This window comes from Strongylocentrotus purpuratus, unplaced genomic scaffold, assembly GCF_000002235.5.
Source record: "Strongylocentrotus purpuratus isolate Spur 01 unplaced genomic scaffold, Spur_5.0 spur5_scaffold_14, whole genome shotgun sequence".
NCBI classification, from domain to species: domain Eukaryota; kingdom Metazoa; phylum Echinodermata; class Echinoidea; order Camarodonta; family Strongylocentrotidae; genus Strongylocentrotus; species Strongylocentrotus purpuratus.
The window spans coordinates 23,428,582-23,445,255 of record NW_022145599.1 but is presented as its reverse complement, the minus strand read 5'-3'; the positions used below and the strand labels follow the sequence as shown (position 1 = coordinate 23,445,255).

General features: G+C 40.0%; 2 protein-coding genes across 3 annotated transcripts in view; both read left to right on the top strand.

Moving 5' to 3' along the window:
- The first annotated feature begins 2,072 nt into the window (after window positions 1-2,072).
- Window positions 2,073-16,674, top strand: part of LOC589151 (intraflagellar transport protein 140 homolog) — a 60,408-nt gene continuing 45,806 nt past the window's right edge. For both annotated transcript variants that reach the window (XM_030984506.1, XM_030984505.1), the window contains exon 1: window positions 2,073-2,158. The gene's annotated coding sequence lies outside the window, so the exon portion shown is untranslated. The remainder of the gene's footprint in view (window positions 2,159-16,674) is intronic.
- LOC115923809 lies at window positions 3,986-6,549 on the top strand. Its single transcript, XM_030985153.1, has 2 exons — window positions 3,986-6,146; window positions 6,509-6,549. Exons 1-2 carry the CDS (start codon window positions 3,986-3,988, stop codon window positions 6,547-6,549), a joined length of 2,202 nt encoding a protein of 733 aa, XP_030841013.1.

Sequence of the window (16,674 nt, the reverse complement as noted above, 5' to 3'; positions counted from 1 at the left end):
CGCGCAAAGCGCGAAAGCTTTGACGTTTCCTCAAATTATTAGAGAAAGAACACGATTCGTTGTAACGTTTTCGACTTTTAGTAAGCCCTATTTGTCTGAATTCAGTTTCCCACTTTCCCGCGAAGCGCGGAAGCTTTGACGTTTCCTTAAATTATTAGAGAAAGAAGACGATTCGTTGTACCGTTCTCGATTCGTCTAAATGAAGTTTCCCCTTCCGCGCGAAGCGCGGAATTTTTGGCGTTTCATCATAATATAAAGAAAGGAAAATGATTCGTCGTACCGTTGTTGACTCTTAAACCTTGTTTGAATTTAGTTTCCCCGAAAATTTTAAACCTCTGATTTCTTTAGCTGATATTAAAGGAAAGTGAAACTTCGAGAAAATAGAAGTATTGTAGTTGTAGTCACTCTCGAAGTCGTCACAGCGGATAAGAAGTCGCAGTTCGTAGGGAAAAAAACTTGTCGGCCGACCGACAATATAGTACATCTCACCGACTTCAAACTTATGCATTGATGAGGATCGAGCAAGAATACCGACACAGCTGGCCCGACACAGCAACATATTTACCCGTGTCTTTCTTGCTCCCTCGACGAGAAGACTCCACCCAACAACCCCTTTTCTCTTTTACTCCCACTCCTCCTCTCTCAGACTCTAACCTCCCCTCTCTCTCCTCTCTTTCATCCCCCGTTTCTTTTGTTTCCCTTTCACTCTTTTTTCTTCTTTTTTTCCTTTTCTTTCTTTTCTTTCTTTTCCTTTCTTTCCTCTCCCCCCTCTTTTTCTTTTTCCTCTTTCTTTCTTCTCTTTTCTTTCCTTTCTTTTCCTTTCTTTCCTTTCTTTTCCTTTCTTTCTTTTCTTTTCCTTTTCTTTTTTCTTTTCTTTCCCTTCCCCTCTCCTTTTTTCCCTCTCTTTTTTTCCCTCCCCCTTTTCTCTTTTTCCCGACGGCAGCGCAATTTTACCGACAATATCCTGACAGGTGAGGGGGGTGTCGCACCCCCACACCCCCCCCCCCCCCTTACTAGTGGATTACATGTAACACTATTAAAAATAGACCTCTACTACTAGTACGCACATGCACGACCATCATTAGTCTGTAAATAAAAAATAGAGACTGTAAAACACTTTTTAGTACATTGCCCTAACTATATTATTAGAAAGGGCTATGTTTTTAGCAGAAATTAACGAATCCCAACCGGAAAAAATTATGGAATACTTAAAAAAGAGTGAGTCCAGTATACAAAAAGCTATTGTACGGTTCTTTGTCAGAACGAAACGGTTCCCTATCAGGAAGTAATACCTCCCTTGCTGAACAGTAAAATATAATACAATATTATAAATATGCTAAATTACACTCAGTACATTAAAAATATAATAACATAATGTAATAAGAAAATACAATAAGAACAGTAAAACATTATACAATATTATAATATGCTAAATTACACTCAGTACATTAAAAATATAATAACGTAAAGTAAGAAAATAAAATAAGAAAAAGTAACAACAATGATAAAAGGTATGATAAGATTACTGAATATAGAGGCTTGTGTAGGTGCTATCTATACATATTTATGTATGGTGCGTATATGTGATATAACAAATAATCTGCACGTACTGTTAAGAAACACTAACAAAGCCCATGAATGTTTTGCTTACGATATTATTTTTCGATACTATCTTAAAAGATAGATAAATATAAAACGAAATAAATATATTTTTTTTGAAATACAAAATTGAGAGATATAACACGTGCCGTAAAGTATTTTGGCGACAATAGTCAAATTACTGACTAATCGCCAATAACTCAAAACACAACAACAACAACAACAAATCAAGACCCCTTTTTAAAAAAAAGCCCCAATCTGTGCCGCATAAAAAAAATAACGCGTCCGGATGTACAGTTGCAAAATAGCAATTTGAAGACTGAGTATAAATATATGATAAATATTTCATAAATCTTATGTTGGACAATATTATTGCAGACAAATATTCATGATGGTCAGTGCTATTTGATAAATAATTTTCGTTGAATCAAGGCAAACGAGAGAGTTTTATGTTTCCCGTGCCCCTGCATTGTAAAATGCGATCTGTACGTACATCATCAAATTGGCTAATCACATTTTTCTCAGTAAAATGTAGCTTCACTTGCCAACCGAAGAACTAGTGAGTATTCGACGTCATTTACGCCTTTCCAAGTAATACGAATCAAGTTTTTAAAATATTTAATATGCCGAAATGATTTCAAGACAGATCTAGTTCATATTATAGTGTTCAGGTAATCGATGATTAGGCTACTCACCGTTTCCAAGGCTGGCTAAGCCAAAGCCAAATGCAAGGCAAGCTAGGCCCCGTACTCAGGCGGTAGCTAGGCCAGCGGAGCCCGGTGGTGATATCGGATACTGAGTGATAGGCCTAGTATATAAAACGACGGGGATAGCTCTTTTTCACAGTGGGACTGTGATATTTGTGTGAAAACAATAAACAACAGTCATGCCGTGCTCATTATGGCAGGGTTGGCATTAGACAGAAATAACCGTCTGATTTGGTCATTTCTTTTATAAAACTGACATTTGATTTGTTGACATTCCCAAATACAGACGGTAACCCAGGGATCTCGTACCGTGGGGGTGGCTAGAGCCACCGATGTACATCTTTTCGTTCAAAACATTTTCTCCCCGATTTTCTTTATTTAGATCTTATTTTCTGATTTCTAAATCAGATGTAAATTAGGTCGGTATATATACCTCCTAATTACAGTTTTCAAAATTTGCTAACCTAGGGTCTATTATAGAATGTGAAATTTACGGACTTACTTTTTATGAGTTATCCAATTTTATCTCAGAACCGCGAAGCAGTACGTTCATGCATTCAAACTATTACCCGGCGGCCGATATATTTATGGTTCAACCTACCAAAACATAGCCAATGGCCAATCAGAGCACTCGTTTCGTGGGAGTTTGTTGGTCAAGCCAGGCTGACTTGTACGTAGCTACGTTAGCTATTGGACGTTCGAAAAGAAAAAATGAATATTCATCAACTAAAACCAAGACGGATAATGTTGACGACGAGACTTTCTCGGATTAATCATTAATTTAGGATCTAAATGAGCAAGCTATCGTAAGTGTGTGTGGATAGACGCTAAAAAAACTTTTGCTCGTAGCTTCTGAACAAAATCGCTAAAATTTTGCCTTTTTAAACTGCCATCCTGCTTTTTAACCGAGCAATATATGCTCTTTTAATATTAAAAACCTAAGTTGTGTGATTATTTCGAATTTTAGACTTATATTTTTGTAGGATTTTTACCTGCAATTTGTAGCCAGCATCGAGCTCGCGAGTCACAGTGGATCACCTACGCGATACTACAGTGCAATAGCGTATACTACGGAGATCTACTCTACCACCGCAACCTTTTCTACGAGACATTTCGACATTATATCTACATGTGCAAGCTTCAATGACAATGATATGGATTTTATGATAGCGTTTTTTATCTGGAGTGCAATAAATCGTTTAGACTGATTATCTGCAGTTTTGTAATCGTGTTTGCTTTGAGTTTATTTGTGTAGTTTTAACTTTTTAAATTTTCGCGGACTCCGCCATCTTGGATTTCTGCCGCCATTTTGTATTGCTTACGTGTACGTCATGGGGACCGAACGACGCCGCTTCAACCTCAACAAGGCCGTGCTCATCTTTGTGACTGCCAAGTTATTGGTAGGTCTGACAGATATTCATGCTGGGGAGAAGGGATTACAGACTGTAAGTAGACCTAAATTGACAATCATTAGCCACCATGCTGTATGCAATTATGCCTTCTGCATGCCGAGAAGGGATACCACTGCATTAGCAGCAAGATATGTATTTGATCCTATTTGGAACTCAAGATTATCAAACAGAAACAAATTCCTGGATCATGTTGTTACCATGTATAACCAGACTAGTCAAAGAGATCTAAGCTGTTCCCAACCTAGAACTATTATTTTGGGGTTAATCATGTGTGCTGGGGATGTACAACCCAACCCTGGACCAGCTCGACCTTCCAACAGAAAGAAGAGCTCAGCGAAGGCTTGCAGCTCTTGCAGTAAACTTGTGATCGGCAAGAACAAACTTACATGCTCTGATTGCCAACTATTATTCCATCCTAGTTGTGTTGGAGTCAAACAAAAGCAATTATCGAACTTGAGAGCCAACTCTGCACAGTGGTATTGCTCTGATTGTTGCGCCCCGTGTAGTATGTGCGATGGAAATGTATTAAGGGATCACCACGCAGTCCAGTGTGATAGCTGCGATAAATGGTTACACACAGCCTGCTGTGATATAGATTACCAGTTGTACACATCACTTATGGCCAACAATTGTACGTGGGTTTGCCCACTCTGCAGTGAACTAAACTTTTCAGACTCATTCTTCAGCGAAGGTGAAATCTCAACTGAAAACCCTTTTGATGCTCTTGATACTGATGCTGATGCTGATGTCTGCTCCCAGCCGGCAAGCCAGAAGGATGTGGGTGCATCGCAGCCCAAGCCCAACAGTAACAGAAATAAGAGACATAATAAAGAGAATAGAAAGTGTAATGCCAAGAAGAGAGACAAAGTTAAATTGATATTAACTAATTGCCAGAGTGTAAGATCTAAAGCTGGTGATATCGAAGTGCTCATCGACTCCGTTAAACCAGACTTCATCTGTGGAACAGAATCGTGGCTTGACCCAGATGTTAATAGCAGTGAAATCTTCCCAGACTACCACTCTATCTTCAGGAAAGATCGTGAACAGCTAAAGACTGGAGGTGGAGTCTTCCAAGCAGTGAAGGGGGATTTGATTACAACGCACTGCAGTGAACTTAACTCTGATTGTGAAATATTATGGACTGAAACAAAAATAAAGGGTTGTAGACCCTTGCTTGTGGGAGTCTTCTACCGTCCACCGAATGACAGCAATGGTGAAGCAATCGACCACCTGGCGCAATCCTTTACAAGGTTAGGAAATAAGATCAATTCTCACAATGTCATCCTCACAGGGGATTTTAATCTACCCAACATCTCGTGGGATGATCATGTTGTCTCCAGCAGGAGTGGATACAGCACCAGAGCCGCTGATACGCTTGTCACTCTAGTGGAAGAATTGGGACTTACTCAGCATGTCACCCAACCTACAAGAATTCAGGGAAACACAGAAAACATCTTGGACTTGATCTTCTCCAATAACCCTGAAATAGTGGACAAGATATCTGTTACAGATGGCATTGCTGACCACAGCTCAGTGATAGTGGACTTAAGAGTAGCTCCTACTAGGAAGCGTCCGATAAGAAGGAAAATCTACCTCAGGGGTAAAGCAGATACTCAGGGTATCAAGGAGACACTTCAGGACTTTACAGATACTTATTTCCAAACGAACCAAGACAAAAGTGTAGAGGACAAATGGGAAGAAATTAGAAGTGCAATACTACACACAATGGAAAAACATGTCCCGCACAAGTTTTCCACTACCCGATTTAACTTACCATGGTTCAATAGATCACTACATCTTACGATTAAGAAGAAACAGAGATTATACAACAAGGCAGTTAGGGCAGGAAAGCCGGATGACTGGGAATCGTTCAAGGCCTTTAGGAAAAGCACCCACAAGCTCATTAAAGAAGCCCGTTCTTTATATGTTAGGGACACTCTTGAATCGGCAATTCTAGAAGAGCCAAAAAGGTTTTGGTCTTACATTAAGCAACTGAAACAAGAAAACTCGGGAGTAGCAGATCTCCAGCAAGGGGAGAAGACTGTAAGCAACGACATAGACAAGGCAAACGTTTTGAATGAACAATTCCGGAGCGTTTTCACCAACGAGCCTCCTGGATTAGCACAGTCCCTTGGCAACAGCCCTTACCAGAAGATTGGACATCTCAACATTACTAGGAAACGGGTCGAAAAGCTACTCAGCACGCTGAAGACCAACAAAGCACAAGGGCCGGACGGCATTCCACCGTGGTTCCTGAAGATCGGAGCTGAGCAGCTATCTGCACCTTTGCAAGACCTGTTCCAATCTTCCATCAACACTGGAATAGTACCGCAAGAATGGAGAGACGCCAACGTAGCCGCCATCTTCAAGAAGGGGAGCAGGAAGAGTGCTGCAAACTACAGACCTGTCTCGTTGACATCAGTATTGAGTAAAGTCATGGAACACATCATACATAGCCACGTAATGAAACACCTAGAAAATCAACATATACTATCAGACTTCCAACATGGGTTTCGTGCTAAAAGATCTACTGAAACGCAGCTAATTCTCACAATCAATGATATTAGCCAAGAACTGGATAGAAATAAGTTAGTCGACATGGCAGTGCTTGATTTTACAAAAGCTTTCGACAAGGTCCCTCATCGTCGCCTAATCTCTAAACTACAATATTATGGTCTTGAGGGAGAAATCACTTCTTGGGTGAGAAGTTTTCTGATGGGCCGCACACAACGAGTTGTCATCAATAGTCATTCATCTCTACCTGCATCTGTTACATCTGGCGTACCGCAGGGTACAGTGACCGGCCCACTATGGTTCTTGTTGTACATTAACGATCTACCAAACAACATGGCCTGCACAACCAGATTGTTCGCAGACGACTGTCTGCTGTATACAGCCGTATCAGCTGATCAAGATACCAGCGTACTGCAGAAAGATCTTAGACAACTGGAAAGCTGGCAAGACACATGGCTGATGAACTTCAACCCAACCAAGTGCTGTACCATGACCGTTGGTAAGAGAAACCCCCCTCATCACAAGTATAACTTTTGTAACCATAGTCTCGAGAGTGTGCCTTCTCATCCATACCTGGGTGTTCACATATGGAATACATTGAGCTGGAATACTCATACTCAGGCAGCTACCAAGAAAGCCCAGAGAATACAGAATGAAGTCCGCAGGAACTTGTGGAGTTGCAACAAGAAGGTGAAATCAACTGCGTACCTGGCGTTAGTAAGACCGCTTCTTGAGTATGCATCGTCAGCTTGGGATCCCTCTACCAAGCAGAATATCAAGTCCCTAGAACGTGTCCAACGACAAGCAGCCAGATTCTGTACTAGCAACTACAGTAGAGAAGAAGGCACAGTCACCAAGGCGCTAAAAGGCCTAGGATGGGAATCGCTTCAAACTAGAAGGAGAAACCAGAGACTCGGCATGTTATACAAAATGAAGAATGGACTGGTCGACATTCCTTTGTATGACTATGTACAACCGAATCCCAGAGAAACCAGGGGGAACAACCAGAAGTTCTACAACTTCGCCACAAAGCTAGAGCCTACTAGGATTCCTTTTTTGTGTCAACCATCAAGGACTGGAATAACCTCCCAACCTCCATAGTAAACAGCCCATCATTAACCACTTTTAAGAACAATCTACTTAAACATTCCCAATAATTTGATTTGAGTCAACCCACACACAGCGTGCTCTGTCTACAAATACGTTAGCGTGGATGTGTCTGGAAAGGACATTTTGCTGACCAAATCATACAGATACAGATACAGAAGTCAAATAAGCTATATATATGTTAATTTAAATTTTTATTATAATTGCAGCAGTTATGAGGATGTAAAGAGTGAAAATCTCGTTGCATATCTCATTCATCGCGGTCCGGTCGAACCGAACCATTTGTTCCGTACAGTCCCGTACAGTCCCGATAGGCCATACTTCAGTCTCTATAATCGGAGGTCTAGTGGAGCCAGACATAGTCTCAGTGGAACAACCGACGATTAGAGAGACTGAAGTTTTCGGTCTAGGTTGGCATATTTACCGCTTCAGACTCATCGACATCTGAGGCTTATTTCCTGGACGCCGGGAAATAACCCTAGATCTGAGTTAAGTAGCTAGTTCTAGACCTAGATCTAAGTGGTATTTACCGCTTTTTACAGGGAAATACCGGGAAATACATTTTTCCACTCACTTGTTCATAGCGGGATTGTCCAATTTTGAACATAATATTAATAACGTTATGGTGGTGAGTATGGTTACTCTGGTGTGTACTAATAGTGTGTGGGTGTGTGTGTTTGTTTGTGTGTTGTCTAGTCTTGGACCTAGTAGACCTAGATCTATGTCTGTTATTATGAAATGCTGGAAAAAATGCAGGAAAAAAGATCCCAAATATACACCTAATCTAGATATGATGTTCTTCATTAAGTCAGTTGCTAATTACCATATTCATGAATACCTATTAATTAGCATATGAACAAAATGCCATGTGTTTGGGAGCACCAGGAGGGTCAAATCTGACCGACATGAGTGCTATACAAGAACCCACTATTATTATTATTATTACCCAGAATCAACTGGGAAGAGGATGTCAAGAACTGGAGTGGACTAAAACTGCAAGAGTGCACCAGAATGGCAGAAGATAGAGTGAATTGGAGAGATGTTGCAATCAACCTCTGAATCGGGAGATGATACTGAGATAGATAGATGTAGCAGTGTGGATTTTATAAATCTGTTTGCGTTTCTACTATGAGTGTTGTGCTGCTAATTATTTCAGAACAATATTTTCAGTTGGTGAGGCTAAAAACAAGTAAAATTATTAATAAATAGAGAATTAAAATCATATTTCTTGTTTCTTACATATTTACCGGACGCCCATCTTATTTACCGGACGGTATTTTTCGGTATTTACCGCCCAACCCTGCATTATGGACCAAAACATCAGACAAAGACACTCCAGCAAAGCATAGAGAGTCAATGCACATAATATACACAAATGCACGCAATGAATATGATGTGGCTGATCGACAAGTTTGAATTTTTAAATTATTCTTTCTAACATTTTATTGCTATTTTACTGCTATTTAGGTGTCATCAATTGTCACTAAAGTACCGATTTTGAATGAAATCAGTTTTGTTCAGTGGTGTTTGAAATGTTGAGAATCAATAGTATAGAACAGCTTTTAATACACAGCCGGGATAGTGCTGATAGTAGAGGAGAGATTAGGTAGATGCGCACAACGGGGGATGGACGGGATGTCTTTATCTGGAATTTCTTCATAGATTTAGGAATGTTACCCTTTCTTCTTATGTCAGATTGAATTTTGGGTTCTTTTGGACCCATGACGAAAACAGTCCATTTAAACTTCACCCCACTTTGGACCCGAAAGTGGGGTGCATTTTGGTGGTAAGCTCACCACAGAGCAAGAGAGTCCCTAATCTGCAGTATAAACAAACTTTGCCAGGACATCGCCAGCCCAACCTTGATAAGTACTGCTTGGAACTCCTCCATGATGTTCTAGTCTTATTCGCAGTCTCATATAGGTTCGGATTATGTCCATTCTCATAGCTACCGGTATACATGGGAGATGCCAGTTTCATCTTCCTTGCTTCACTTTATAAGCATAGTTATATCAGGAACTTCCTGGTTATAATTATGTTCCTTTCAAGTTTCATCATAATTGTCTAGTTCGATATAGTACATGGACACAATTAAATATGATATTGTCTAAAATTGTCAAAAACATCGAAATGATTTCTGGTCATGTTTAACTATTTTAATTGAAGCCTTTTTACTTGATCTAATACTTTTATGAGGATGACATAGTCCGCAATAAACTTGACAAACATTATCATCCATACTATATGTCGTAGTTTATAACAATAATTACTCATGAACCTCACACTACAAGGACAACATTCATCCAGATTCTGAGATTGCTCATTCTCACGAAGCTTGGTGTACGCGAAGATATCGGGAAAGAAAGCGGTCTGTAATACCAGACACGCAAGTGGGGTATTTCGGTCCCCGTTCACCGAAAAGTGAGATTCTCCATTTGAAAGTCGGGTAAGGTCGACAAATATAGCCTCTGTTAAAGGTGTTACTCCACCACCAAATTTATTCGCATAGACGAAATAAACTCGAACGCGTTTAGAAAAATGGTGTAGGCGTAGGCCTATAAGGAAAGGCCGGGAAAACATACATTTTGTTGGTTTGACCGTTAAATATTTTTGAGGTATGAAAGCAAGAATAGAATGTTGTAAATATTGTTTTCGTTACATTTATTCCGTGCGTAATCTCAAGGTCTACTCAACTTTCTTTGCCTATTTCTTGCCCCCCCCCCCCCAAAACGGCAGATCAAGGATTTGAAAATAGGGAGTGGCCGGGGCTCAGACGTCAAATTTGAAATAGGGGGGGGGGGGTGGTTGTTTAGGCAGACGGCATATTTCTTGGAATTCGTTATAAAGACGGTATTTAAAAAAATGATGATTCTGGCAAGATAAGAATTGAATTTCATCAAACTTTTATTCGATTTAATATGATCTGTATACGTATAGGATACAATATTTATTTCCCCACAACACATCAAGCCGTGATGATTGAATGTACATTGCATGTAACACGAAAGAAACAGAAACTCTCAAATCTACAATCCTTTAGAAAGATAATAATTAGCTGAGTAATTAGGGCATTACAAGACATCGAAGGACTTAATCTATTTTACAATAGTTGATGCAACCATAATGGAACATTATGCTTCTCGATACTGAGGATATGAAATTTCAGCACAAGTGTATTTGGTTTAAAAATTTTATAGCAGTTCGTTAAAGAAACATTTCGATGCTCACTTGTATAATAAATCTCTATGACAAGCTCATTTTTATCACGACAATTAAACCTTTTCGCTTTCTGATACTAAAGATCGTTGAAGAATTGCCTAATTGACTGCTCGGATGATTTTTTACCTTTCTCCGAAACGTCTTGGTTTTTTGCTCATGATTATAGCGCATTATTCTTTTTGTCACTGTATGTATAAATAAGCAAATACATATCTGCACAACGAACGTCTTTATGATTATGATGTCCTCGTTTCGTTGTATGTTATAAATTTAATATCATGACGAGAAGTGCGTCAAAAATATCTTATCATCGAAATGATTTCTGGTCATGTTTAACTATTTTAATTGAAGCCTTTTTACTTGATCTAATACTTTTATGAGGATGACATAGTCCGCAATAAACTTGACAAACATTATCATCCATACTATATGTCGTAGTTTATAACAATAATTACTCATGAACCTCACACTACAAGGACAACATTCATCCAGATTCTGAGATTGCTCATTCTCACGAAGCTTGGTGTACGCGAAGATATCGGGAAAGAAAGCGGTCTGTAATACCAGACACGCAAGTGGGGTATTTCGGTCCCCGTTCACCGAAAAGTGAGATTCTCCATTTGAAAGTCGGGTAAGGTCGACAAATATAGCCTCTGTTAAAGGCGTTACTCCACCACCCAATTCGGAACAGCTTGCCACATGCAGTATCGTGAATGCGCCCGGCACTCTGAGCGGCCGTTTTTCAGTGTATTTTCTTTTAGTGTTCTTAAAAATTTGCCGTGTCGTTTGATCAAAGAGGTACTGCATGGGCAAGCTTGCCTATTAATGATTTGGTTCAATACATAAGCCATCTAACCTTTATGCTTTAAGGTAATGATTATATTTATGCAGAAAAACTAAAATACTTGTGACAGTGCGATTATTTCAAGTCGCCCTTTTTAGGTTATTATGCAGCAACATGACCAATCAAAGTTTGGTCCAGTTAACGCTTGTTGGTTGGTGGTTTTTTTAAAGTTTATTTGTCCAATTAACTTCTTTATCTTCTCAATGTTTCCTTTCCATCTTTCCTCATGTTTTTCACTATTATCACCTTTGTTCTATATACCTTTCGGCTGATATTATTCTTTATTTTTCTCCTTCTTTCAACATCTCTTTTCTAATTTTCATTATATATTTCTTTATTTTCTCCTAATTTTATCTTCTTTAGCCATCTTTCCTTATGCCCTTCTTTATTTTCTTCGTCTTTCTAATTTTCATCTTTCCTTATGTATTCCTCTATTTTCACCTTGTTTTATTTTCTCTATCTTTTTTCTCATGTATTTCTTTATGTCTAACCTTCATTATCTTCTGTTTCCATCTTTCCCTGTGTATTTCTTTTTAAACCTTCTTTTATCTTCCTTTTCCATCTTTCCTTATGTTATTCTTTATTGTCTCCTAATTTTATCTTTTTCATCTTTCCTTATGTATTCCTCTATTTTCACCTTGTTTTATTCTCTCTATCTTTTCTCATGTATTTCTTTTTTTTCTAACCTTCTTTATCTTCTGTTTCCATCTTTCCTTATGTATTTCTTTTTAAACCTTCTTTTATCTTCCTTTTCCACCTTTCCTTATGTTATTCTTTATTTTCTCCTAATTTTATCTTTTTCATCTTTCCTTATGTATTCCTCTATTTTCACCTTGTTTTATTCTCTCTATCTTTTCTCATGTATTTCTTTTTTTTCTAACCTTCTTTATCTTCTGTTTCCATCTTTCCTTATGTATTTCTTTTAAAACTTTTTATCTTCCTTTTCCATCTTTCCTTATGCTATTCTTTATTTTCTCTTCCTTCTTTCCCTCCATTTCCATCTTTCCTTATTATCACCCGTCTTTCCCTCTTTTATCCTCCCTTTATATTTTCCTTCTGCATTTTTCCATTGCCAAGCACATCAATGTTCTCTTCTATACGTAAAAGAAACTTAAATAGCTAGTACTTGCTAAAAAAACAATATGAAGTGAGACTTTAGACACACTGAATCCAGGCCTATTATAAATATAGGTGTAGGGTCTGCGATGAGAAGACTATGAATCTGGACTGGATATCAGATACCAGCTGGTAATCCCTTTATCAGTAACTAGACTATGATTGACCACTGTCTCTCTCCCCATGGACCCTACTGGTAATCCCTTTATCAGTGGTCAGTGCTCCTATCAGATTATGGTAGTGCCAGGAAAAGTGGTGAACTGGTGAGCAGAGCTCAAATGAGATGTTTTCCTAATGAAATTTGTCATCTGAAATCTAAGCTAGCCTAGCTTAGATTTCTCATTCTATTATGAGCGCCATCATTATTTGTAGTCCCACAGCAAGACTCTGATGTTCACAGCTTTCACATGGGCTACAGTCATACAAGGAACCATCTAGTTTCTACACTGTACAACTGGCAACCATGTTCCATACTGTAATGCATATATTATTACATTCCTTTCTCCACTACGAATTAATTGCATTAACATGCCCAAGAAACTAAATTTCCATGTGCTTCATGTGGGGAAAATGTGTCTTTGAAGTCAAGGGCATTCAGTGTGAAGGTGAATATAAACAGTTGTTCCATGCCGAGTGTATTAACTTTAACTCTACAGCCTACAGTGCCCTAGGCACCAGCTCAATTCCTTCCCAGTGCCTTCAGTAGCAACCTCAGCAGCCAAAATCTGTTCAGCCATTGAACCACACTGACATTAAAACCTGCACTACAAATCCTGACAGTTCGGATGAAGGTGAAAGTGATGACTCACTATGCCTTGGATCACCAAAGTTCTCCTCCTCACCCTGAACATCGAAAAAGAAACCCAACAACCCAACAAAGCCAAAAGCAAAAGTTTTAACAATACTCAACGTAAACTGCCAGAGTATTCGTGCCAAGAAGCAGTCATTCGCAATTCTAATACATCAACACAATCCAGATTGAGTAATAGGGACAGAATCCTGGCTGACAGAAGACAAACGCAGTACTAGTGAAGTGATCCCCACTGATTACTACAACATTGAAAGAAGGGATAGACCCAACGATCCCCATGGCGGTGTATTCCTTGCGATCAAGATGGATCTTTTGGCATCCAGAGAAATTGAACTAGAAACTGACTGCGAGCTCATTTGGTGCAAGATCAGCATGCCAGGAGCCAATACTCTCCATGTTGCTGCCTTCTACAGGCCCCATGAGGGAGATGAAGAGAGCCTTACAGAGCTAGAAAGATCCTTGTCAAGACTGAGCCCCACCCGCTCTGTTGTAATAGAGGGTGAATTCAACTTACCGGGATGGGATTGGAGAAACCAACAAGTCGGCATTAGCAGATATCCCAATCTCCACCGCAGCCTGGGATTCTCCTTGATGACCAAGGCCTCACCCAAGTAGTTACTGAACCAACCAGATACTAGAACACACTTGACTTACTCCTTGTCAGCAATCCAACTGTAGTCAGTGAGGTTACCGTTGTCCCAGGAGTGTCTGACCATGATTGCCCTCTCGTCAAGCTAGATGTGAGACTAACCTTACCTGATGCAGAGGAAAGTATTACTCTACAGCAAAGCTCAGTGGGAGAAGTTTGCTGAGAGCATGGAAGCAGTCAGAGATGAGAAGCTAAACTACCATATGCCTCTGTGAATGAACTATGGCTCATCTTCAAGACTGTCATCGAGAAGGGCATCAATGACTTCATTCCCCAAAAGCTGACTCTACACAAAGCCAACTTACCACGGGTGACAAATAGCATCAGATGACTCATCAAGAAGCGCGACAGATTGAGCAACAAGAGAAAACAACTCCAGAAGAGAGAGGGCCTCATTTCATATGCTATGGAAGAGCAGCTCTGTGATCTCAAAAGAACACTCAAATCCAAACTAAGGAAAGCTTACTGGAACTATGTCGAGTCCATCTTTACTTCTGTTGAAGATGATGACGAAGGTCCAGAGAAGTACAACTGCATGAAGAGATTCTGGCAATTCATCAAGCATAACAGAACTGACAGTGATGGATTTGCAGGACTCAAATCTGATGGCCTGCTAATCAGTGAACCTGCTGAGAAAGCTGATGCCCTGAATAGACAGTTCAAGAAGGTTTTCACACAGGAAATTCCAATCCCTCATCTGTAGCCAGATACACTTTTGAACATGAATCTATGCCTGACATAATACAAACCGTAAAGGGTATCGAGAGGATGCTTGAGAAACTCAAACCACATAAAGCGCCAGGACCTGATGGGATCACCCCATGCATCCTAAAGCAGTTATCCAGAGTCATCGCTCCCATCTTGTGCAGCATCTACAGACTCTCATATGACACCGGCGAGATACCAGATGACTGGCACAAAGCAAACGTAGTGCCTATTTACAAGAAAGGCGACAGAACCGAACTAAGCAACTATCACCCAATCTCCCTCACATGCATCTGCTGTAAGATGATGGAGCACATCCTTGCAAGTAGCATCATGAGGTGTGGCGATGAAAAGGACATCCTCCACCCCCTCCAAAATGGGTTCTGACATTCACAAGAACATGGAGCTAGGACTACAAGCTGATGTCATGGACTTCAGCAAAGCCTTCGATAAGGTTGGTCACCAGAGACTACTGCATAATCTGGACTACTATGGAGTGAGAGGCGAAAGCAACAGGTGGATCACCAACTTTTTTCACCATCAAACCCAGCAAGTCGTTCTAGAAGGCCATGCATCACCTGAGGTTGACGTCGACTCGGGAGTACGTCAAGGCTCTGTCCTCGGACCCTCTCTATTCCTGTTCCACACCAACGACCTGCCAGACAAGCTCACCTCTCCAGTACGTCTTTTCGCAGACAACACCATCATCTATCTAGCAATCAAGGGCAGACAAGACTCTCTTGAACTACAGGAGGACCTTAATAGACTGAATGGTCCTCTGAATGGATGATGGACCTCCTCTGTAAACCACATCCATCAAATAGAAATGGTACAAAGACGGGCCGCTAAATTCACCCTAAATCGGTACTACAACACCTCTAGCATGACCTCCATGCTCCAACAACTTGACTGGACCACACTCAAGCAACGCAGAGAAAATTACAGACAGGTGATGCTGTACAAGCTCCACAACAACCTGGTAGCACTCGATATAGCACCCTACATCAAACCTGTCACAAGACCCACAAGGACTGCCCATGCACATAGCTACCAAGTCTCCCGTTCAAGAACTGAGGAACATATTTTTCCCAGGACTGTGAGGAGTTGGAACAACCTGCCTTCAGGAACAGTACATGTATGTGCCACATTCCTAGAAACCGTCATAAGTCTAACTTCATGACTATCCTATTGAAACGCGTGTTAATTGTATAACACACGTTTCAATGGGATAGTCAAGAAGTTAGACTTAACGGTTTCTAGGAACAGGGCCCTGGCTCTGCAAGAATCTTCAACTGTGAAGGAGGTAGACTTAACCCAAAGAAGAAGAAGAAGAAGGACGTGTTTTGAGGCTCCTGTTTTTACATGTACATGTACACTTCAATATTAGCGAAAATCTGCCTATTAGCTATATTCATCGAGTTTTGTAATTGATACTGCAAAATTTGTCACTTGTATTACTTGTATCGTGTATTACGTAAGTATTCTACAGAATGTAAACTGAGCACAAAAAAAATGGAATTCTATAAGCCCATGCATCAACAAATACTGTTGATGTCATGTAAAAGAAAATTATTAAAGGAAATGGAAAACTAGAATTATTTACTTACCAACCGAACCTTTTTTATTTCAAACTTGGGACGCACTTGCCAAATTTCTAACGTGCACGTACATGTATTGTATTGCGCGCACGCCACGTAGAACTTTAACTTAAATTAAGCGCATGCGCAGAACGTTCATCCGCTCTTGGCGAATCACAGCCTCATTTTACTAAATTGGTGCTGACAAGGGCCTTCTTATTGGCTATCAATGGCTTCCATTCACTCAATTTTATAAGATATTGGTGCGAGGAGCAAGCTTGCAATTTTCTGTTTGATTCAATACCAAAATTACGATATTTCAGCCAAACCCTCTATTTGTTACAATTTTTTCAGCATCCTTAACCACTTGACTGCGGACCACGTACATGTACATGTTCTCGCTCTCGCATGCCT